Here is a 24,131-nt window from a genome sequence, read left to right as displayed (position 1 = left end):
TCAGGTGACCAGTTGTAGTTCCAGTTTTCCTGGCCCTAATTCACTGTTTTCAATACATGTTGTTGTCCAGTGTTTATGTTTTTGTGTAAATGTTGTTTGGTTCTGTGTTTATTTGTCTCACCCGTGGTGAATCTCCCTCTTGGAGTAGTAATGATGATCAGTTGTTTATAGACCCAAATGGTAAATAGTTCTCCAAAGAGGGGGTTGGTGGTGGTTGTGTATAATATAAAGCTGTGCTCTGCTCGTCACAGGACAGAGTTAATGCAGCAGTTGTTCATGATTAAAGATGAATAAATAGTTTCATTGCAGGTTGACAAGTTCAACTCCACTTGCAACTAACTCTGTCCTAGAAGCAAATGAACAAATACTCTGTGTTGTATGTCCAGCATGATGACATCACAGGGTGAATAAAAAAAAAGGAGATGAGCAGTAGGACGAGGAAGAGTAGGAGGAAGTGGATGAGCAGGATGAGGAAGAGGGGGAGGCCCTAACCCAGACCTCGGACCCCCAGAAAAATATTATTTCAAAGTGAAACATCAAGTTATTCAGAGGTGTACTATAGTACTGCTAGTACTGCTTGTACTGCTAGTACTGGTAGTGCTGCTAGTACTTATTCACTGTGATGTGAAAACATGTAGCCATGGAAGCAGCAGTCATGGATCATGGTGTACACATGATTTATTTATGAAACAGGTTAAACTCTGAGGAGGAAAACTTACATTGGTGTTTGATGAAACGTATATTAAACTAAATAATAAACTTAATAAAACTTGTATCAAAAACAGTTTGTGCATTGCAAACCTTGCAAAAGACGAGCAGGAATCCCAATACTGGAACCGCCTTGCTTTGGAGGTGGTTGAGCTGATGTTGTGACTGTTTGCGTGCATCCACTGAAACACCTCCTCGACGCCGCTTTCCTACGCGTCTGTCCAGTACACAGGTGTTAACGGGCTGCGTGCTAACTGTGTTAGCTCAATGCATGGCTGCAGAGGGGATCAGCTAGCCTAGCTCCTGGGAAACAAGGGTCTGGAAAATGTCTAATTAAAGTATGTTTTACTGCAGTTTATTGATAGAACCAAAATTAATCATATTTCATGATCCACAACTGTAATTTCAATTGTTTGTAAATGTTTTTTTAAATATGAAGTTTAGATTAGGTGTGACAACAAATGGAGGAAATAAAAATGGCTAAAGATGTTGTTTTAGTGGAAGACCATCCTCACTTCCTGTAGGGATGTTGCAAAGACAACAACAAAAAAGAAACCAAAGTCAGTTTAAAGCTTGCGATCCTGTGTCCTTCCACACGCTCCCCCTACAGGCCAAACCCAGAACAGTTATTATTATTATAATTAATAATATTATCATTATTATTTCTGTATTAACAGCTTTAATGAAACAGCAGATTGAAGCAGATTTGTGGTTTGGAAACTTGACAAAGCAACATATTAATACGTCATCTCGTGTCTCGTAATATTCGTTCGAATTTTGTCAGTGTAAACAAATAAATAATTATTTACATTCTCGAGCAAAAATGTCAAAACCAAAAAATTAAAAAAGCAGAGCATAAATAATTTACAAAAGAAATTATAATACAGACTTAGTATAAACATCTTGAGTAATTACTATAAAAAGCAAAAATCTGAATCATTCATTCAAGCTCCATGGAAACATTCAAATGATGAAAATGGAAAAATCTATTTAACTGACACCGAACGTCAACAAAACGTACAAATCATAAAATTCAGTTTGATACAAGCGCATGGAAAGCGTGGGAAGCCGCTGTACTGATCCTTTATAGTCTAGATGTTCTGCTGCCGTGTCCGTACGAGCTCCGTGCTCCTTGAAGCAGGACACCCCCGCTCACGCCCGCTCCAGCTCCTTCCAGGTGGATTGAGTAAAAAGGTGGCGCTGAGTTTGGAGCTCAGTGTCTCTGGCGCTCGTTCCCACATCCAGAGAGATTCAGTTGTTGTCTGGAGAAGGAGAGGAGGAGGACATGAGCAGACAGAAGGACAGGACGTTCCAGAAGCTGCAGCGCGGCGAGCGGCGACATGCGACGCAGCGTGTGGTCAAACAGCGTGAGGTCAACAGGACAAGGCCACATGTGGGATTCCACCAGGAGCCTGGAGGTCCTTGGAAAACAAGGACCTCCACAATGCTGCAGCTGCATTGCAACGCGTCAAGCAGAGACGCAGCTCCAGCCAACACGCACCACGCCCACCCTGCTTGCAACACGCCCCACGCCCACCCCCACCCTGCAACACGCACCGCGCCCACCCCCACCCTGCAACACGCCCACCCTGCAGCTCTTTACCTCGCAGCCCCGCGGTGGAGTCCGGCTCATCTGGGAGTCGGAACAGACCACAGAGGTTTAACGTCTTTGGAACATCCCGAAAAAGAAACGTTCTTCTGATGCATGACCTTTCACAGGTTTTGGAGGAACTTGGTCGTACTCACCTCTGCACTCGTACTTGAGGTCGGAGAAGAAGACCAGCTCCTGGGAGAAGACGAACAGGCCTAACCTTCCACCGGCGAACGTCTTGTCGTAGACGGGTCCAGAGTCTGACATGATCTGTTTGCCCTCGTACACCACCACCCTGCGAGGAAGGAAGGAAGGTTGTAAAAGGTTCCACACACTGACCTCCTTCTCCGTGTCGGCTTCTAATCTCATCCTCGCTGTCGGGGTGAATGTCGGAAGATCACTGAGTTATCAGACAATTGGTTTCCATGGTTACACAGCGTCCTGTACCTGATGAAGCCGGTCTTTGGTCTGTGGATCAGGTGCCACCTGTAGGCCGTGTAGTCCTTCCAGCCCACGTTCTTAGGGTCGTGCCATAGTGTTCGCACCTGAGGGACAGAAATAACACTGAATACTGAGTAGAACTAGTACTGTGTAGAACTAGTACTGTGTAGAACTAGTACTGAGTAATACTCATGCTGCTGCTATAGGGATGGTAGCTCAGGAGGTAGAGCTGGTCGTCTAGTAATCCAAAGGTCGCTGGTTCGATCCCAGCCTCCTCCTGCTAGCATGCTGTAGTGTCCTTGAGCAAGACACTTAACCCCTAATTGCTCCTGATGGCTGCGTCCGTCGGTGTTTGAACAATTGTAAGTCGCTTTGGATAAAAGTGTCTGATCAATGACTAAATGTAGATGTAATGTAATGTTATAGCTGTTCCCTTCCTCACCGGGTGCGTTCCCTACCTGGCCGGGCGTGTTCCCCGTATGCCACAGGGCGTTCCTCAGGTTCTCTCCGCTTCCTGTGGTGGAGTTGACCACCTTGAGGGAGACCCCAGAGATGCCGAAGGCCTTGGAGGGCTTGTCCTCCCAGTAGGTCTGTGTGATCTGCTTCCACATCACCACGTAGAATCGTCCGCTGGACTGGTACCCGAACACGAAGCCGGCGTAGTCGTCGTCTCGGTCCGTGTTGACGTACATTGTGCCGCTGAAGTCCACGGCGCTGAACTCATCGAAACCTTTGGGTGCAGGAAGAGAGGATAAATAACAGAGTCCACAGATACACACCCAATACGAAGACGGAAACTAAACAAAGGCCTGTTTGAACTGGATTGGTCTGAAGCTGCCTTTTAAAGGTGTCAACAGTCCAGAGACTTAAGCAAACCCTCTGAAGGCGGGGCCGAGGGGCAGAGTAGCTCAGGACGGAATGAGCCCGAGTTTGAGAAATGTTCCTCAAATGGAAGAAGCAGCGAGTCACAAACTCAACATGTTGATAGAAACGCAATGCCCAAAATTACAAAAATTCAAAATATCAAAAGTTGCACAAAGGTGTTTTGAGCTCAAGCCGCTGATAGAGATCAACTGACCCACAGATGGACGAACCCTGGTGCGGCTCAGGCAGCACTGCGGCTAGCTTCAGCTAGCCATGCCTAGCTGAAGCTAGGTGGCGCTGTCCTCCACCTTCCTGGTGTTTGACCGGATGGATGGGCTTGACTTGATTTTTCAAATCCTATAGAAACGTCCAGACGACGCTTTGCGCTCACCTACGGCGATGCCGGGGTCCGAGTTGGCGGTCTGCACCAGCTCCTTGCCCTGGTGGCGGACCACCCAGTTGGGGTCGATCTGCGTTGTACCCTTGGGGTCCAGGTGAACCATCTGGAACTTCCTGAAGTCGGTGACGCTGATGGCGTTGTTCTCCGGACACACGTCCAAGATGTCCGGGATGCTGTCGTTGTCAAAGTCGTCTTTGCAGGCATCGCCTCTTCCATCACCTGCTCGACAAAGCACAACCCAGGTTAGAAAGCACACGTGCACTGGAGTCCACATGCATGCTACCAGGCCCACAGTACCAGGCCCACGCTTCCAGGCCCACAGTACCAGGCCCACAGTACCAGGCCCACGCTTCCAGGCCCACAGTACCAGGCCCACGCTTCCAGGCCCACAGTGCCAGGCCCACGCTACCAGGCCCACAGTGCCAGGCCCACAGTGCCAGGCCTACCCTACCAGGCCCACGGTACCAGGCCCAAAGTGCCAGGCCCCCTCTGAACCTGTAAAACCCTCCACTCAGGTTTCTGTCACAGTGTGTTATTTAAGTGATTGGACTCAGCTCCTCCCAGGAAACATTCCTCTTGGGGGCAGAGATGCAGTCAGGGGGGAAGTCACGCTGCTTGTCCAGGACCAATCAGGACCGTACCATATAACAACTTCATACACTACTCACAAAAAGTTAGGGATATTTGGCTTTCGGGGAAAATTTATGGAAAATGGGTTAGGGTTAGGGTTAGGGTTAGGGTTAGGGTTTCACGCGACAGTGATATGATATGATGAAAGTAGAGCATTTAAGTAGAAGATACAATGGTGATTTCCTCATCTCAAACAATGTATTGAAAAAAAAAGCCAACAACAGTGGTGGGTTTACCACAACAACAAATGTCAATGTCTCAATAACTTGTCATGTGCCCTTGAGCATCAATTACAGCTTGACAAGGACGTCTCATGCTGTTCACAAGTCGACTTATTGTCTGCTGAGGCCTGGCCCCCCACTCTTCTTGAACTCTGTACCTGGGGTACAGAGATACGAGTCTCTACATGGCGACTCAGCTGATCCCATAGGTTTTCTATGGGATTAAGGTCTGGAGAAAGTGCAGGCCACTCCATTTCAGTCTCCAGCAGCTGTTCCCTAATGATGCAACCTCGATGAGCTGGAGCATTGTCGTCCATGAAGCTGAAATGAGTTCTGTGTTGTTCATGCAGGGGCACAATGACTGGATGAATGATGTCATTCAGGTAGTATGGGCTTGTCACTGTACCATTCACAAAGTGTAGGGCAGTTCTGTATTGACTGGACACACCTGCCCACACTGTAACACCACCACCACCACCAAAGGCTCATCTGGTGACAACAGTGGCTGATGCGTAGCGCTCTCCTTGACGTCGCCATCATTTCTGCTCAACGTGAATCGACTTTCATCAGAGAACAGCACTGAGGCCCCTGGTCCCTCGTCCAGCGTCAACGCTCCCTGGCCCCTGCAAGACCATGATGCCTGTGCCTGGTGGTGTGGTCAGGTAGCCTTGCAGGTGGTCTAGCACGCAGACCACTCTGATGTCAACGGTTTTGAATGGTCTGACGTGACACTTGGTGCCTCTCACCTCCCTAAAATGTGCCTGGAGTTGAGTGGCATCATCATGCGGTTGCGCAGGGCACTGTTCACAATGAAACGCTCATCAGTGTGGGATGTGGCCAAAGGACGTCCACTTCTATGCCTTTCTGTGACTCTTCCAGTCTCTATATCTCTGTTGCAACCTGCTGATGACACTCTGTGACACTCTAAGCTCAGTGGCCACTTCCCTCTGATCAACATCCTGTTTGAAGCCTCTCAAGGCGAAGTGCTGTTGATCAGTTGTTAGGTGTGGTCTTGGTCTCATGATGTCAACATGTGAACAGCATGATGAAGAGGACTGTTTAAATACCAACTCTAATTGAACCAGGAAATGTATTGGTGGATTCAAGGATCAAACACCTGTTGTGAATTTTGCCGTTCAGCTCCTTGTTAGAGAACAGCAAGTTGTGCAAAAAGTACTGAAACATTGAACAGTTGGAGACGTGCATTCAAAAGTTTAGAAATGTCAAATTAAGTTCACCTGTAAAGGTTATGGTGCATTTTAGGTTCATCCTGAAATTTCACCCGAAAGCCGAATATCCCTAACTTTTTGTGAGTAGTGTATGTGTTGTTGTTATGTGTGTGTTCCATATTATGGAACATAGAATATTTAATAAGTACAGAGTATTGATCACAACCTCAGTTTCCTGAAATAGCTGAAATAACAACCTTTCTTTCTATTGACTACATATTGTAGATACATGGTAGACTAGTACTTCTAGTACTCTGCTAGTACTCCTAGTAAGAAGTACAAGCAGATGAAGTCACTTTTCCTGTGAATTAATCCCTAAAATACTTGAGTATGGCTATGCATTAAATGCATGCACTACTTTACAACACCGCAGTATTTCCCAGTATTTTCCCAGTATTCCCCAGCATTTCCCAGAATTTCCTCGTATTTCCCAGTATTTCCTAGCATTAAAAGTATTTCCTAGCATTTTACAGTATTCCCAGTATTTCCCAGTATTTTCCAGTATTTCCCCATTATTTCCCTGTATTTCCTAGTATTCCCCAGTATTTCTCTGCATTTCCCAATATTTCCCAGCATTTCCCAGTATTTTTTAATTTTTCCCAGTAATCCCAGTATTTCCCATTTTTTTCCCAGTATTCCGCAGCGTCCTCACCGTCTGAGTCTCTTTGGTCCTGGTTGGGAGTCAGTCTGCAGTTGTCCTTGTCATCTGGGATCCCGTCGTTGTCGTCGTCATGGTCGCAGGCGTCGCCCCGCCCGTCGGCGTCGTGGTCGGCCTGGTTGGCGTTGGCCACGTAGGGACAGTTGTCCAGGTTGTTCTGGTGTCCGTCCTCGTCGATGTCCTGGTTGTTGTCGCACTGGTCGCCCACGCGATCGTTGTCCACGTCTGTCTGGAGGGCGGAATCAGTGGGTTCAAATTTCCAAACACTTACACACTGTGGTGTTAGTGTGTTAAGGTGTATATGTGGTGTGTGATTCTGGTCAGGGTAGTATGTAGTCGGTGTGTCCCCGGTCAGGGTTGTGTGTACTCGGCGTGTACCTGGTCAGGTAAGTGTGTACTCGGTGTGTACCTGGTCAGGGTAGTGTGTACTCGGCGTGTACCTGGTCAGGTAAGTGTGAACTCGGCGTGTACCTGGTCAGGTTAGTGTGTACTCGATGTGTACCTGGTCAGGGTTGTGCAGCAGGGGGCAGTTGTCGCACTGGTCTCCCACTGCGTCCAGGTCAGTGTCCTTCTGCTCCGTGTTGTAGACGTAGGGACAGTTGTCGCTCTCGTTCAGAATCTCTGAGGAACAAGAAATAATGTCAAATAAAAATATAAAATTAAAACTAAATGAAAGAAAACATTTGCAATGTGCAATAGAGACAAGGGGCACAAGAGCAGACATTATTTTTTAATTAATAAATTATTTTTTTTCAAAATTTTAATTTTATTTATCCCTGTGATTCTTTGTATTGTATTTATGGAATTGATTTGTTCTCCCTTATAATTAAACAAATTTGTTTATACTAATAAATAAATAAATAAATAAATATCTCTCCTCCTCATTCTATTTGTTCTTTTTTGGCATTCCACGAAGCGGCTCAGAGACGCCCTCTACCGCCCCCTGGCACCAAGCGTTATCCTCTGCCGTCACATATTTTTAGAACAAAGTGAAACCGGGCGTCTTCTCACCGTCTCCGTCGATGTCCACGGCGCAGGCGTCTCCCTCCCCGTTGTGGTCCGTGTCGATTTGGGCGGGGTTGTGTTCGTAGGGACAGTTATCGCAGCGATCACCCACTTCGTCCTTGTCGAAGTCGAACTGCCGCGGGTTGTACAGCAGGGGGCAGTTGTCCTGAACAGGAAGGCGGAGGGTGGGACGTTATGGCGTCTTTTCGCCAAACCTTCGGCACGAAACTCTGAAGCCCCGCCCCGTTCTCTTACCCGCTCGTCCACGATTCCGTCGTTGTCGTCGTCTTTGTCGCAAGCGTCTCCCTGTCCGTCTTTGTCAAAGTCTTCTTGTCCAGAGTTGGGCAGGTTGGGGCAGTTGTCCTGAAACAGACAGAAAACAATATTTATACATAACTACTCTCTATATTTCTACTATAAGAGGAGATAAGATGAGTTGAGATAAGATGAGATAAGATGAGTTGAGTTGAGTTCAAGATTCAAGATTCAAGATTTTTATTTGTCACATACATCGTTGAGATAAGCTGCGATACGATGAGCTGAGATAAGATAAAATGGGATAAGATAAGATGAGATAAATTGAGATAAGATAAGATGAGTTGAGATAAGATGAGTTGAGGTATGATGAGTTAAGATGAGATGAGATAATTTGGGATAAGATGAGATAGGTTGAGATAAGATAAGATGAGTTGAGATAAGATGAGATAAGATGAGTTGAGATATGATGAGTTAAGATGAGATGAGTTCAGATAAGATGAGATGAGTTGAGACAAGATAAGATGAGATAAGATGAGCTGAGTTGAGATAAGTTGAGATACGATGAGTTGAGATATGATGAGTTAAGATGAGATGAGTTCAGATAAGATGAGATGAGTTGAGACAAGATAAGATGAGATAAGATGAGCTGAGTTGAGATAAGTTGAGATACGATGAGCTGAGATAAGATAAAATGAGATAAGTTGAGATAAGTTGAGATGAGATAAGAGGAGATAAGTTGAGATGAGATGAGATAAGATGAGATAAGATGAGATGAGATAAGAGGAGATAAGATAAGGTGAGATTCGATAAGTTAAGATAAGAGGCGATAAGGTAAGATTAGATGAGATAAAATGAGATAAGTTGAGATGAGATGAGAGGAGATAAGATAAGGTGAGATGAGATAAGAGGAGATAAGTTGAGACAGATGAGATAAGATAAGGTGAGATGAGATGAGATAAGTTGAGATGAGATAAGAGGAGATAAGATAAGGTGAGATGAGATGAGATAAGAGGAGATAAGTTGAGATGAGATTAGATAAGATGAGATAAGTTGAGATGAGATGAGATAAGAGGCGATAAGATAAGGTGAGATGAGACAAGATAAGAGGAGATAAGTTGAGATGAGACAAGTTGAGATGAGATAAGAGGAGATAAGTTGAGATGAGATGAGATAAGAGGAGATAAGATAAGGTGAGATTCGTTAAGTTAAGATATGAGGCGATAAGGTAAGATGAGATGAGATAAGTGGAGATAAGCCGAGATAAGTTGAGATGAGAAAAGATGAGATAAGACAATGTCAGATGACAAGATCTTTGAGACAAGATGAAATAAGATAATATTAGATGCGATGGGATGAGTTGAGATGAGATGAGATAAGTTGAGATAAGCTGAGATAAGTTGAGATGGGATGAGATAAGTTGAGATAAAATGAGATAAGAGGAGATAAGTTGAGATGAGATGAGATAAGATGAGATAAGGAGATAAGATAAGTTGAGATGAGATAAGAGGAGATATGTTGAGATAAGATGAGATAAGAGGAGATAAGATAAGGTGAGATGAGCTGAGATAAGTGGAGATAAGTTGAGATGAGATACGTTGAGATAAGTTGTGATGAGATGAGATAAGAGGCGATAAGATAAGGTGAGATGAGATGAGACAAGAGGAGATAAGTTGAGATTAGATAAATTGAGACAAGTTGAGATGAGATAAGAGGAGATAAATTGAGATGAGTTGAGAGATAAGATGATATGAGATAAGAGGAGATAAGGTGAGATTCGATAAGTTAAGATAAGAGGCGATAAGGTAAGATTAGATGAGATAAGTTGAGATGAGATAAAATGAGATAAGTTGAGATGAGATGAGATGAGATAAGATAAGGTGAGATGAGATGAGATGAGATAAGATAAGGTGAGATGAGATAAGAGGAGATAAGTTGAGACAAGATGAGATAAGAGGAGATAAGTTGAGACAAGATGAGATAAGATAAGGTGAGATGAGATGAGATAAGTTGAGATGAGATAAGAGGAGATAAGATAAGGTGAGATGAGATGAGATAAGAGGAGATAAGTTGAGATGAGATGAGATAAGATGAGATAAGTTGAGATGAGACAAGTTGAGATGAGATAAGAGGAGATAAGATGAGATGAGATAAGAGGAGATAAGATAAGGTGAGATTTGTTAAGTTAAGATAAGAGGCGATAAGGTAAGATGAGATGAGATAAGTGGAGATAAGCTGAGAAGAGATCAAATGAGATGAGATGAGAGGAGATAAGATAAGGTGAGATGAGATAAAATGATATAAGATGAGATAAGAGGGGATAAGTTGAGATGAGATGAGATAAGAGGAGATAAGTTGAGATGAGATGAGATAAGTGGAGATAAGCTGAGAAGAGATCAAATGAGATGAGATGAGAGGAGATAAGATAAGGTGAGATGAGATAAAATGATATAAGATGAGATAAGAGGGGATAAGTTGAGATGAGATGAGATAAGAGGAGATAAGTTGTGATAAGTTGAGATAAGCTGAGATGAGATAAGAGGAGATAAGATAAGGTGAGATGAGATGAGATGAGATAAGGAGATAAGTTGAGATGAAATAATGTGAGATGGGATGAGATAAGGAGATAAGTTGAGATGAGATAAGTTGAGATGAGATAGGGTGAGATGAGATAAGGAGATAAGTTGAGATGAGATCAGTTGAGATGAGATGAGATAAGGTGAGATGTGATGAGATAAGGAGATAAGTTGAGATGAGATCAGTTGAGATGAGATGAGATAAGGTGAGATGTGATGAGATAAGGAGATAAGTTGAGATGAGATAAGTTGAGATAAGTTGAGATGAGATGAGATAAGAGGAGATAAGATAAGGTGAGATGAGCTGAGATAAGAGGAGATAAGTTGAGATGAGATACGTTGAGATAAGTTGTGATGAGATGAGATAAGAGGCGATAAGATAAGGTGAGATGAGATGAGATAAGAGGAGATAAGTTGAGATGAGATGAGATAAGAGGAGATAAGATAAGGTGAGATGAGATGAGATAAGAGGAGATAAGTTGAGATGAGATGAGATAAGAGGAGATAAGATAAGGTGAGATGAGATGAGATAAGAGGAGATAAGTTGAGATGAGATGAGATAAGAGGAGATAAGATAAGGTGAGATGAGCCAGCTACCTTCTTGCAGTGGTAGGTGGCGTTGGCCCCACACACCAGGTTGTGGTTGGGCCACCCGTCCAGGTCCGAGTCCTCCCCGCAGAGGAAGCCGTCTCCTGCGTAGCCGATCCTGCACTCACACTTGTACATGGGTTCGCTGAAGTGGCTGAGGTAGATGCACTCTGCGAACCTGTGGCAGTTGTGGGTTTTGTCTTTACACGGGTTCTCCGGCTCACACACCTGGAGACCAAACCATTCGGTCAAAGGAAAGTTCACATTGCATTCCACACAAAAGGGGAAATGGGAGCGCGTAATTCATCGAAAATGGTGAATGGCAGCGAGTGCCAGAGAAAAAGCAAATATAAATACTGGAGGTAGCTTTGAACTTTTTCAAATGCGTGGTTGTTTTTCTGCTTTGTGCCCCAGCTGTGAGTCGTTAGCCCAGTTAGTGTTAGTGCAGACCTGTAGCAGAGAGCGTCCAACGAAGCTGGTGCCAGTTATGAGAAAATCTCCCTTTTCCCAAAGTCCCAAAGAAATCCTGAGGCTGAGGAAGTGGGGGCCAAACAGAGTTATGCAAGGGTTGCCAGGCACAGACTTAAACCCCCCAAGGAATCTATGAAACCACTGATTATAAGAGAGCAGGGACGATGTGCCCCAATTTAGAGGTGAAGTCACTTTAAAATGATGTTTATACCTTGTTAAATGTTTTTACAGACTATTAATAGGTTAGAATGCTGAGTCATTTGAAAGATGTAACTGCAGCGCCACTTTCTCCTTCAGAGATGAAGCATCTTCATCCAGATCTGCAGACATGCCCCCCCACCCCCACTGACTGTCTCTCTACATACCTCTACATACCTGTCTCTCTTCATACCTCTACATACCCGTATCTCTACATACCTCTCCATACCTGTCTCTCTATGTAACTCTACATACCTGTATCTCTACACACCTCTACGTACCTCTACATATTTCTACATATCTCGAGATACCTCTACATACCTGTATCTCTACAGACCTTACATATCTCGACACACCTCTACATACCTGTCTCTCTTCATACCTGTATCTCTACATATCTCTACATACCTCTACATACCTGTTGTGGTGTGGGGATGGTCTGGGTTGAGCAGCCACACCTGACCTGGATCTAGGTGACTGGGATCAGGGTGGCTGCATTCCTGTTGCTCGTTGGTTGGTGTAACGAGCAGCAGGTGAAACCCCCATCCCCACACTCACTCAGGAGAGGAGCCCTGTCATGACACATGTCTATCTGCTCCTGGCTTGTTCCCGCTGGCCCAGTCTCTACAACAAACTGGTGTTTACAACCCCCTGGCTTCTGTGCCTCTGTGCCTCCAGAGGTCCCTGAAAATGTCACTTGGATGGCACGTGGTAGGAGAAACTGCCACACCTGTATCTCTATGTACCTCTACATAACTGTATCTCTACATACCTCTATCTCCCTGTACATACATCTATCTCTACATACCTCTATGTATTTCTAAATACTTCTATATATATGTATCTGTATCTTTACATACCTCCATGTAGCTCTAGATATCTGTATCTCTACTTACCTCTACATATCTCTACATAACTGTATCTCTACATACCTCTACATATCGGTCTTTCTACATACCTCTACATATGTCTATGTACCTCTACGTACCTCTAGATACCCATCTGAATGGACTTGTTGCTGTTTGAAATATCGCTTGGTTGACACCAGAGGTCCTCACAGGTCGACTTGAGACCTGACCAGGACTCCAACAGGCTCAGGTCCACATTTTAATTGGTCCAATTAGCTCAGATGGCATTCTGTCTCCTTGGGTCCCAGTTCTAATTGCCATTGAGTGTAATACAGAGTGAATCCCAGAGGAGGCGTGTAGAAGGAACATATCATTGAGGAACATAAGGAGGGGCTGGAACATCACTAATGATGATCAGCCATCGGATTACATGGTGCACGCTTCTCTATGTTGAAATTCTTCTGTTATTCCATTTCTTACAACATTGACAGGCTACAAAAACAGCATTTTTGGTACAATTTTAGTTATGGGAAACAGATACAGATTCAGATACAGAAAATCCCGGACGCAACTCTGGTCCAGGTCTCTCACTCAGAGATGCATTCGGTCCATTTTGTAAAATCTTAGGGAAAAAGACTGTTCAGAGTATTTTTTTATGAAAAAGTGGTTACTTCCAATCAGATCTCGGCGCAAATTTTCCTCGGTCGAGTAGAGTTTGAGTGCAGATTTTGGGACCAGTGAAGACCTTCATTTAAAGTGCCAAATCCCATATCTTCGGCCACCAGATCACTAGCAATATTTCTTTGTTGGTATAGGACTACATCACCTGCTTGTTCTTCTTGGCGGCCTCCACGCCCACACCGTAGGGCTGTGTCCCACGGTAGCGCTTGGGGCAGGGCAGGCAGTGGAAGCCCGGGTCGGTGTTGACGCAGCGTTGTTTCCCTCCCGCAATGTAGCAGACATCTGCCACCATGTCACACTGTGGGCGGGAGGGAGGCGTAGCCGGGTTAGAGCCAAATGCACGACTACCGGAGCCACAGATGCATCTACATGATGGTAGCAACTCACCTCGTTGATGTCCTCGCAGTGGGTACCGTTTCCACGGAAACCAGTGGGACACGGCCCGCACTCCCAGGATCCGTCTGGAGAGCTGTTGCAGTCAACGCCGCCGAAGCAGGGGTTGGACAGACAACCGTCTGGAAGGGATTAGAACACAGTGAACACACAGGAAATACACAGAGGTTCAAATGCTTCCCAGGAAATGGCTCCTCTTTACAGCCACTTTTCATATTTTTTAATCAATCCCTCAAGAAAACGTCTTGAACATTTCAAAGAAAGTCACAAAGAAATATTAGAAAGATAACTCCAGAATGGTATCTTAAGAAGGAGAACTCTATAAGGGTAACTCTAAAAGGAGATTATCCTCACCAATGGGACAGTCCTTGTTGTTGCAGACGTCGCTGTCAGTCGCCTCCCCCACGCACCTCTTCCCTCCAAACTGCGGCTGGGGGCTGTTGCAGACCCGGGCCCGATTCGTGATGCCGCCTCTGCAGGTCGCAGAACACGTTGCCCACGGCGACCAAGGACCCCAACCACCGTCAACTGCACAGGCACAACAGGGTGGTGTTAGTGAGCTGGTAGCGTGTTGAAGTGTCATTGAGCAAGACCCTGAACCCCCAACTGCTCCTGATGAGCAGGTTGGAGCCTTGCAAGGTGCCTCCACCATGCATGAATGTGTGTGTTCGACATTATTGTAAAGGGCCTTTGCATCCTCTTGACTAGAGGGGGGCTCTTCTTCTTAAGAGCAGAAACCAGGAACTTACTCGTTGAGAGACAACCTCGTTTCCACTTCCTGAAAGAAAGCATTCACGGATCGGCACCTGCAGTTCTGGATCCAAGGACCCGTTCATGAAAGAACTCACCGGGACAGGGTTCGGCCTCACAGCGCTGCGTCTCTCGGCCACTGCCCACGCAGTCCTTGCCCCCTAGCTGCGGCACGGGGGCGTTGCAATGTCGGATCCTCGTGATCTGACCCTCGCCGCACGTCACCGAGCAGGATGACCACGGAGACCACAAGCTCCACCCCCCGTCCTGACGCACTGGAAGGAGAAAACAATACAGAGATCAGTCACATGTTGTACATTATGATCTTCTGATTCATTCATTCAACCAAACAGCAGTAAATGTAAAGTATGACGTGTCAAAAAAACTCGAAAACAGTTGTTCTCAACTTTCTCCACTTCAGCAGCATCAATTTGATCTATTTCATCAGATTCAGTCTCTGGATCCAATCTGACCAGATTTTTATTGTTCAATGTGATTCTGTGTCTCTGCTCTAGTCGGGGAGGTAACAGTGAAACTAGGAATCAAATATTCCTTACTGGACCTTCTCTAACGATGCTGAGGTCTTAAAATAAGGGTGATGTTAGGACCACACGTTGTGAACCACAGCTCTGACCCAGATACTTTCTTAGTCCTTAAGCTGATTTATTTGTTCTCTTTTTTGCTTGTTATCTCTTTGTTTGTATTCTTCATGGTCTTTATAACATTTTACCTTTGTACCTTTATTTGTGATAAGATATTGCAAAATGTGTGTGTTTTCTGTGTGTGCCATCTAGTCAGATGAATTCAAGTCGTAAACTGTGACACTAGATCAAACTGAGGCTGCATGTTATGACACAATGTGTTGCATTATGACATGTTCATGATAACAAGGTTGTGTTCCATCATAAAGGTGTGGTCTCGTGTGGTTAGGAGGTCGTGAAGGATGCCTGCACGCTGCTCACCACGGCTGTCGCACTTCCCCAGGCTGCACTTGCGTGTCTGGATGGAGGGCCCAGTGCAGGGGTTGCTGGTGGCGTCGCAGGAGCGGCCGCGCTGCTGCGTCCCGGTGCCGCAGGTCACCGTGCACTCGGTCCATTCGGACCAGGGGGACCAGCCGTCCTCGCTGTCCACAGCTGTGGCCAACAGAAAAAGAGTCAGAACCAAACAGAGAACGGGTGAGAACCAAACAGAGAGAGAGTCAGAACCAAACAGAGAAAGAGTCAGAACCAAACAGAGGAAGAGTCAGAACCAAACAGAGGAAGAGTCAGAACCAAACGGAGGAAGAGTCAGAACCAAACGGAGGAAGAGTCAGAACCAAACAGGGGAAGAGTCAGAACCAAACATAGAAAGAGTCAGAACCAAACAGAGGAAGGGTCAGAACCAAACAGGGGAAGAGTCAGAACCAAACAGGGGAAGAGTCAGAACCAAACAGGGGAAGAGTCAGAACCAAACGGAGAAAGGGCCTTGTTGTCATGGCAACTCACGCAGACACACAGGGCAGCATTCGCCATCCACGAAGGAGGGGCCGGCGCAGGCCACAGGGGGGCAGGTGATCTGGTGGCACACGATCTTAGACTCCTGAGGGGACGACACCACGGGGTCAGCACAAATACACACTACGCACTATACTATACACTATACTACACATTATACTACACACAGTACTACACACCACACATTATACTACACACTATATATATATATATATATATATATATAGAGAGAGAGAGAGAGAGAGAGAGAGAGAGAGAGAGAGAGTGTCTGAGAAAGGGTCCCCGTTAGGGTAACGCTTTTTTTCTTTCATCTTTGGAGGACGGGGACACACAGTGGAGCCCAAGTCTTCGGTGCACCGCTGGGATGGGCCCCTAGTGGCCACTGGGCCCCTGCACCGGTTGCACCATACTGTTATACTATATATACTATATATACTTTATACCATACATATACTACACACTATATGACCTACTTCACACTATTCAACACACTACACACTATACACTATACAACGTACAACACACTACATACCCAACACTGCATACTACACACTACATACTACATAATACACACTACACACTACATACTACACACTACATACTACTACATACTACATGTTGATCCTACAACAAACATGCATTTTGGCGTATACTGGTGAATTCTGGCGTATACTGGCGCATTCTGGTGTATGCTGGCCCATACCTTTGCATACTGGCACATTCTGGGACAGGTACTTTCAGATCTACTCACCTGGCAGGTGCACTTGGTGCAGCTGTCCACAATCCAGTCCTCCTTGTCCTCAAACAGCCGTCCGTCCTGCCAGCACATGTTCTTCTCCTTGGTGTTCTTCATCCTCCTGAGCACATCCTTCATGACCGTGTTCTCCTCTGTCTGGAGACGCAGAGGAAGTGATATGAGTCCAGAGGCAGAAGGAGCTGTAATCACTGGGAACTGGATCTCTAAATGGTTTGAGGGAGACAGCGACTGGAGAAGGATCCTGGATGGATCATTTGTATACACACGATTAGCCACAACATTAAAACCACCCGCCTAATATTGTGTAGCTCCCCCCCGTGCTGTCAAAACAGCTGTGAGGTGGAGGCAGTGACTCCACCAGATTCTGAAGGTGTCTTGTCGTATCTGGCACCAAGACGTTAGCAGCAGATCCTTTAAGTCCTGGAAGTTGGAGGTGGGACCCCCATGGATCGGGCATGTTGTTCCAGCGCATCCTACAGATGCTCCATCGGATTGAGATCTGGGGACTTTGGAGGCCAAGTCGACACCTTGAACTCTTTGTCAAGTTCCTTAAACCATTCCTGAACACTGTTTGCAGTGTGGCAGGGCGTTAATTCTGCTGAAAGAGGCCACTGCCATCAGGGAATACCGTTGTCATGAACGTGTGTACTTGTGAAAGGTCGGTGGTGCGTGTTAAAGTAACATCTACATAAATGCCAGGAGCCAAGGTTTCCCAGCAGAACATTGTCCAAGAGCATCACACTGCCTCCGCTTTCCTTCTTCCCATAGTGCATCCTGGTGCCATCTCTCCAGGTAAACCATGCACACGATGTAGAAGAAAAGGTGATTCATCAGACCTGGCCACCTTCCTCCATTGCGCCATGGTCCAGTTGTGATGCTCACGTGTCCATTGTAGGTGCTTTCAGGGGTGGACAAGGGTCAGCATGGATACTGTGAACTCCCATACGCAGCAAGCTGCCATGCACTGTGTGTTCTACACCTTTCTATCACAGCGACATTCACTGTTTCAACACTTTGTGCTGCAGTAGTTCTTCTGTGGGATCCAACCAGACAGGATAGACCTGGCTCCCCACGTGCATCAATGAGCCTTGGGCCCCATGACCCTGTCGCCGGTTCACCTGTCGTCCTTCCTTGAACACTTTTGGTCGGTAGTAACCACTGCATAGCGGGAACAGCCCACAAGACCTGTGCTTGTGGAGATGCTCTGACCCAGTCGTCCAGCATCACAATGTGCTCCTTGTCAAAGTGGCTCAGATCCTTACACTGCTTCAACACATCAACTTCAACAACTGACTCTTCACCTGCTGGGACCTATATATATATATATAATATATAACACTATATATATATATAATAATAATATATAACACTATATATATAATTATAATATACTGTATAACAGTATATTTATATCTAATAAGAATCTATAACAGTATATATATATATATAATAATAATATATTACACTATATATAAATATATATAATAATATATAACACTATATATAAATATATATATATATATATATATAATAATATATAACACTATATATATATATAAATATATATATTATACAACACTATATATATAATAATAATAATATACTGTATAGCACTATATATATAATAATAATATATCCCACCCCTTGACAGGTGCCATTGGAACCAGGTGATCAATATTATTCACTTCACCGGTCACTGGTTTAATGTTGTGGCTGATCAGCGTTTATTTTTATATTTTTTCCTTTGAGTTTTCTGTTTGCATTTGCATCGTGAAGGTATGTTTCTCATGTGAATAAAACCCTTTGAATTGAAGCAGAGAGATGGAAGTAGGGGATGGTAGCTCAGGAGGTAGAGCTGGTCGTCTAGTAATCTAAAAAGGTTGCTGGTTGGATCCCAGGCTCCTCCTGCTAGCATGCCGTAGTGTCCTTGAGCAAGACACTTAACCCCTAATTTCTCCTGATGGCTGCGTCCATCGGTGTTTGAATAATTGTAAGTCACTTTGGATAAAAGCGTCTGCTAAATGAAATGAAATTAAATGAAACAGTAGAGCAATCCCTCCACTCGCTCTGGAAGAACCTGAGGGACCGTCCAGACGCTGCCTAGACTCATGACACCCTTTCCCAGAGGAATACAGTGACAGGAAGTCACAGAAAACCTCCTCAGATGTCACTTCCTGGGACCTTGTAAAAGGCTTCATGAAATTTCGTTCAGTTTTTATAATTTTTGAATTTCAGCTCATTAAGCCTCATTAAGCTTCATGTTTTTTGGCCCACTTAACATTTAATTTATTAATAAATCATTCAATTTGATATCGATTTTCTGCCTCTCTTCACCCCCGTTGGTACATTTCCTGCCTCACAAGTGATATTTTTTCAAATTCCATTAAAGATGTTTGCCTTTCAGTTTGGCCCAATTGTTTTCCCTTTTCTCATTTTGGAGGGCTCCTTCCATCGTACCACTTTCTGCAGCCCGTCGATAAGGTTGCTGACGACGACGCGCAGGCCTTTCAGCTCCTGGAACATGATGCCCAGCTCCTCGCAGGAGCGCTCGCACATCTCCGCTCCCACCTCGTCCGTTTTCTGGCCGATGAAGTTTGTGGTGATGGAGGGACTGACGTCCAGCAGCTCCGCACTCTCGCCGACCAGGTTGGCGTCGTCTGGGGAGACAGAGCAGAGGTTCGGGGAATCAGCGACACGTGATGGAAAACATATTTGACAGACGCGGTGATTGCAACACGGTGGAACGGAGATATTTCCTGTTTCCCTCATCGGCTTCACAGATCGCAACAGATCGCCGAGCGGCGTGTTTATTTTGGTCCTGGAAACAGATGTGCGTTCGGCGGTGCTTGATTTGAAATTCTATCTTTTCAGACGGTGACTAAACACTTTCCCACCAGAGCAGGGGGGGCGTCGGGGCTCCAGAAGAACGAACTCAAAATGGAAATCCTGGTTCTCCTCACGTGATGGGTAACCCACACCGCTGTCATAAATGTCCGTGACATTACGAGTTCCAAGAGGCTCCCGGCCCCACAGAGGGGCCCTCGTGCTGCGGTCGCTCTGTGGCTGGACGACTCTGAACAATCTGCTTTCAGACGGCTTGTGGTCACATCAGAGGAGAAGGATAATGGCGCAGAGAAAGTCCAGAAGCAGCATTTTCCAGACTTAGCACAATAGAGGCGGTGAAGATGGAGGAAAACAGTCCCAGCTTCTTGAGTTCATCAAACAGAGCTCAGGCTTCAGAGGGAAAAGGCACGGTGGTTAGTTGAGGGTTGATCAATGTGACACAGTGCTTCACTGGCTCTTCTGAGAATTTAAACATGGAATTGGAAGTCACAGATGAAGGCTCCGTTTGTCTGTTTGTTCAGACCGACCGTGCCAGATGAATGTGTCCAGCGGCTGTGCGCCTCCACATGCCTCCCGCCGTCCGGAGCTCAACATCTACGCCCGTCGGGCCGCGTCTCGGTTTGACGATGTGGGCGGAGATCCGGGGAGAGCGGCTCAGACCTCGGGGGGGAGGCGCCCGAAGGAGGACGCCCGTTGGAGTCGGCGCGGTCAAGCGGCGTAGATTGATGCCCGTCCAGGGACCGTAAATCACAGTCGCTGCCGCCGCCAGCACCATGTTTTCTTTTCCTCTGAGTCTGGTGGACTCGTTCAACCCTCCAGCGCACGTCTGCAGAAGCATTTACAACATTTTTGGATTTTCTAAAGTACAGAAAAGAAGAAACCACAACCGGGTCATTTTTAATGCGTCTTATTAATGTCAAACACGACGGTTTTACGAGAGAAACTTTAAACAACGTTTGTGGTCAAACCGTGGTCCCCGGGCCCGAATCCAGACGCTCTGCGACGTTTCTCCAACATGTTCACTCATTCTGCTGGAATTCAAACCTTGTTGCAACAGAAACGCAGCAGCCATAGAGAGATACACACACACACACACACACACACACACACAGTACAGGTCTTCAGTGACAGCAGATCAGACCCTAGGGGGTCCGAACCGGTGTTTTAAGGCTGTGTTGTGTGTGGCAGCAGCCTCACATGCAACATGCAGCACAAACCAGAAGAAAATAACAAGAATAGAATAAGTAAGAAGGGGCGGCACATTCGTTTTGTGTGTGTGTGTGTGTGTGTGTGTGTGTGTGTGTGTGTGTGTGTGTGTGTGTGTGTGTGTGTGTGTGTGTGTGTGTGTGTGTGTGTGTGTGTGTGAATGTGAGTGTGTGTGTGTGTGTGCAAGCAGCTGGGCGTGGGAGTCTCTTCTCTGCTGCGTTCCCAGGGCATTACCCAGAATGCACTGCCAGTGGAAATAAACGTAAACATCTGCGTCTCCTTTTGTGCAGGTTTTGTTCGGTTGCTGCCACGACGCATCGCATTTCCAAATCTGCAACATTTTCTCTCCCAAAGACGGGATTAGAGATTTGTTTTCATGCGATGGAGATCTGCTGCTTATCTCCACAGCAGCAGGAAGCGGAGAAGAGCTGAGGAACATGAACCTGAACATGTAGGTACGAGCAGAGGAGGATTCAGCTCCTGCCATGATCCTCATAGTTTGTTCTTCTGGATTCATTCTGATGATCAGACGAGGAGGAGTGGGGAGGACCTCTGCTCTTATAACTCTGGGAGGGGAGGAGCAGGGAGGACCTCTCCTCCTATGACTCTGGGAGAGCTTTCCGTTGAAGATGTTTAGGTGAAGAAACCGCCGTCCTACCTTCCTTGGTGACCTCGCAGTCTCTGCTGCGCAAGACGTCTTCCACCGGTGTGTCGAAGATGAAGCGCACGTTCTGCAGGAGGCCCTGTTGGAGATGAGAGGGTGAATATCTGAGACACTTAATTCTGGTTCAGACGCTTCCTACTGCGGCGTTAAGAAGCTTTTCATTGACAGGTTGAGATGGAAAGCACAGATCTTTTAAAAGCGTCCTAGTGTGTTGAACTGAAGCAGACCACGGACATAACAAAGCAGGTTCCGCTGCATCGCGTCTTTACCCTGAAGTGGTTTTCCCTCGTGGTTCCCTTAGCCACGTACATCTGGCTCCCCTCGGCTTGGAGCTGCTCGTGGAAGGGCTCGTCCAGGATGAAGCTGTCCATGAGACTGCAGCCCACGAACAGGTTGGCGTTCTCCCCGTGGATGTGGAGCGTGATGTTCTTCCACTGGGAGTCGGAGAGGTCCACCTCTTCAAAGGAGACCACATGCTGGGTCCCGTCCACCCAGTACACCAGGTCCAGGGTGTTGGCCCGCCCGTTGGACACGATCTCAAACTGCCGCCGGCCCCCGGGGCCCTCCAGGCCGACCAGCGTCCCCCGGGAGGCTCGGTCCTGCCTGATGCTGGCCACAAAGATGAAGCCCTCGTTGTTGTGGACCTGTGTTATGATCTGCTGCAGCACGGGGGCGCTGACGGGCGGCAGCTGGTCGAAGCGGATGAAGCGGTACGCCGGGAGGTCCGAGTTCTGGCCCCGAAACTGCTTGGCCCCCAGGGTCCGGCGTGTGATGCGACTGACCTCGAACAGGTCGAAAGACGTGTCTTCCTTCTGCGCTCCATCTGGGGAAGGGAAGAAGGATCAATAGTATATGATCATTGATATATGATGATAAAAATATGACCACTAATATATGATCAATAATATATGATCACTAATATATGATCAATAATATATGATCACTAATATATGATCAATTATATATGATCACTATTATATGATCAATAATATATGATCAATAATATATGACCATGAATATATATGATCAATAATATATGATCATTAATATATATATGATCAATAATATATGATCCATAATATATATGATCATTAATATACAGTATATGAACATTAACATATGATCAATAATATATATGTTCATTGAAGTTTGTCTTCCAGGAAGAAGAGAAAAACAAACTGTTGAAATAATGATACCATATGTAATTATATATATTATAATAAACTGATAATTATCATTAATATTATTAGTAGTAGTACTATAGTAGTACTGCAATAGTATTTAGTGTGTATTACCTTGAGGTAACGCGTGTAGGAAGCTAAACCCGATGTGCAGCAAACAGAGAATCCTCCTGATAATCATTTCTCCTAAAAACAAACAGATATTCATGTTCAGTTCATTTCCAGCCAGATGGCCTGGACGGGTCACATGACCCCATCATCCTTTTCTTGCTTCATTTTTAAGTATTTTTGATAAACTCACAAGAATTAATTTGACAATATGTAAAAACTGAATACATCAATAACAACTCCTAAAATTCATATTAAATCCATTTTCCTAATAATTTGGAATTTTCCTTCTTAAATCTCTTCAGTAAATCAACACTTTAAGCTTTTTTTGTAAATACAGAAAATGTGAAGCAGAGCAGCTTCCTCTACGTTTGACTGCAGTTTCATGTGTTTTAATGGAGTTGAATGCAGTTTACTGCAGTTTCATGTAGTTTAGTAGTATTTGAATCGTTTCATACTCCAGTCCAATGCCCCCCTGCTGTGTGGAACCTACCTGAGGAACCAGCAGCTGCTTCCTCACGCCCGTAGAATCCACAGAGAAAAGAGAATCAAAGCCAGAGCAGCTCAGAGGAGTAGTTCCAGAGGTTAGATCCAGAGCAGCAGTGGGAGCAGCTCAGACCTGCAGCCTCTTATATACCTCCACCCTCCATCCCTCTGTCCTCCTCCCTCTGGTCTCCTCCTTCATCACGCCATCAGTCTGAAGATCATTTACTCAACCTGGTGATGTCATGCTGCTTACTCACAAACATTTAACCCCCCCCCGTCTGGAGCTCTGTCTCGTCACAGCAGGGGTTGTGGGGGGGTTGTGGGGGGTGGGGGGGGGGGGGGGTGTGGGGGGGGTTGTGGGGTGGTGGTGGGGGTGGTGGGGTGAGGTGTGGCGTGGTGGGGTGGGGTGTTGTGCGTGGTGCGTAGTTTCATCATGAGTCTCATTAAAAACTTTTGTGAAAGTCAAAGTCTTGAACTTGGACAAAAACACACATCAGACATTTTAAAACAGGAACAAGACATTTAGAAACAATTACACGAGTAAAAAAAATCAACTTTAAAAACAATAAGAAAAAAAGAAAACAGTGAGAAGATGAAGCAGTAAATACATGGAATCAATACAAAGCCACTAAGATGAACCAAGATCAGTAACACGGATTAATTTGTCACATTAACAACATTAATAACTGAAAAATGAAAGTAGATGAGGAGGTGAAAAAACCTCCCAGTGTTTCAGTCCTCTGGACGGAAGAAGGAGGAGCTGTGGACGCTATGACCTCCAGGAGGAAAGACCTCCAGGAGGAAATACATCCTAAAAGAAAGACCTCCAGAAGGAAAGACCTCCCAATGGAAATATCTCCAGAAGGAAAGACCTCTAGAGGGAAA

General features: G+C 45.6%; 1 protein-coding gene across 2 annotated transcripts; it reads right to left on the bottom strand.

The window, feature by feature from the left end:
* Positions 1–660: 660 nt before the first annotated feature.
* Positions 661–23,449, bottom strand: thbs2a (thrombospondin 2a). 2 transcript variants are annotated; one of them, XM_080016650.1, is made up of 23 exons: positions 23,254–23,449; positions 22,767–22,838; positions 21,741–22,294; positions 21,466–21,550; positions 19,215–19,414; positions 16,752–16,892; positions 15,992–16,085; positions 15,470–15,640; positions 14,606–14,782; positions 14,112–14,285; positions 13,752–13,879; positions 13,510–13,662; positions 11,176–11,394; positions 8,003–8,110; positions 7,754–7,913; positions 7,245–7,363; positions 6,737–6,971; positions 3,996–4,223; positions 3,199–3,470; positions 2,747–2,844; positions 2,455–2,594; positions 2,312–2,341; positions 661–1,970 (listed from the first exon to the last, which is right to left on the bottom strand). In XM_080016650.1, exons 2-23 carry the CDS (start codon positions 22,831–22,833, stop codon positions 1,960–1,962), a joined length of 3,564 nt encoding a protein of 1,187 aa, XP_079872776.1. In that variant the 5' UTR covers positions 22,834–22,838; positions 23,254–23,449; the 3' UTR covers positions 661–1,959. The 2 variants fall into 2 exon arrangements, with proteins under 2 accessions (XP_079872776.1, XP_079872777.1); XM_080016651.1 differs by lacking the exon at positions 2,312–2,341.
* Between the last annotated feature and the right edge of the window lie 682 nt (positions 23,450–24,131).

Source organism: Zeus faber (assembly GCF_960531495.2).
Source record: "Zeus faber genome assembly, chromosome: 16".
Taxonomy (NCBI): domain Eukaryota; kingdom Metazoa; phylum Chordata; class Actinopteri; order Zeiformes; family Zeidae; genus Zeus; species Zeus faber.
Note: the sequence above shows the minus strand (reverse complement) of the source record. Positions and strands in the feature narration are given on the sequence as shown.

Coding starts and splice junctions, on each gene's coding strand:
- thbs2a (XM_080016650.1), bottom strand. CDS start 22,833: ATGATTATCAGGAGGATTCTCTGTTTGCTGCACATCGGGTTTAGCTTC. Junction 7,914..8,002: donor ACGGAATCGTGGACGAGCGG/GTAAGAGAACGG, acceptor CTTCCTGTTCAG/GACAACTGCCCCCTGCTGTA. Junction 2,595..2,746: donor CCAAAGACCGGCTTCATCAG/GTACAGGACGCT, acceptor CCTTCCTCGCAG/GGTGGTGGTGTACGAGGGCA.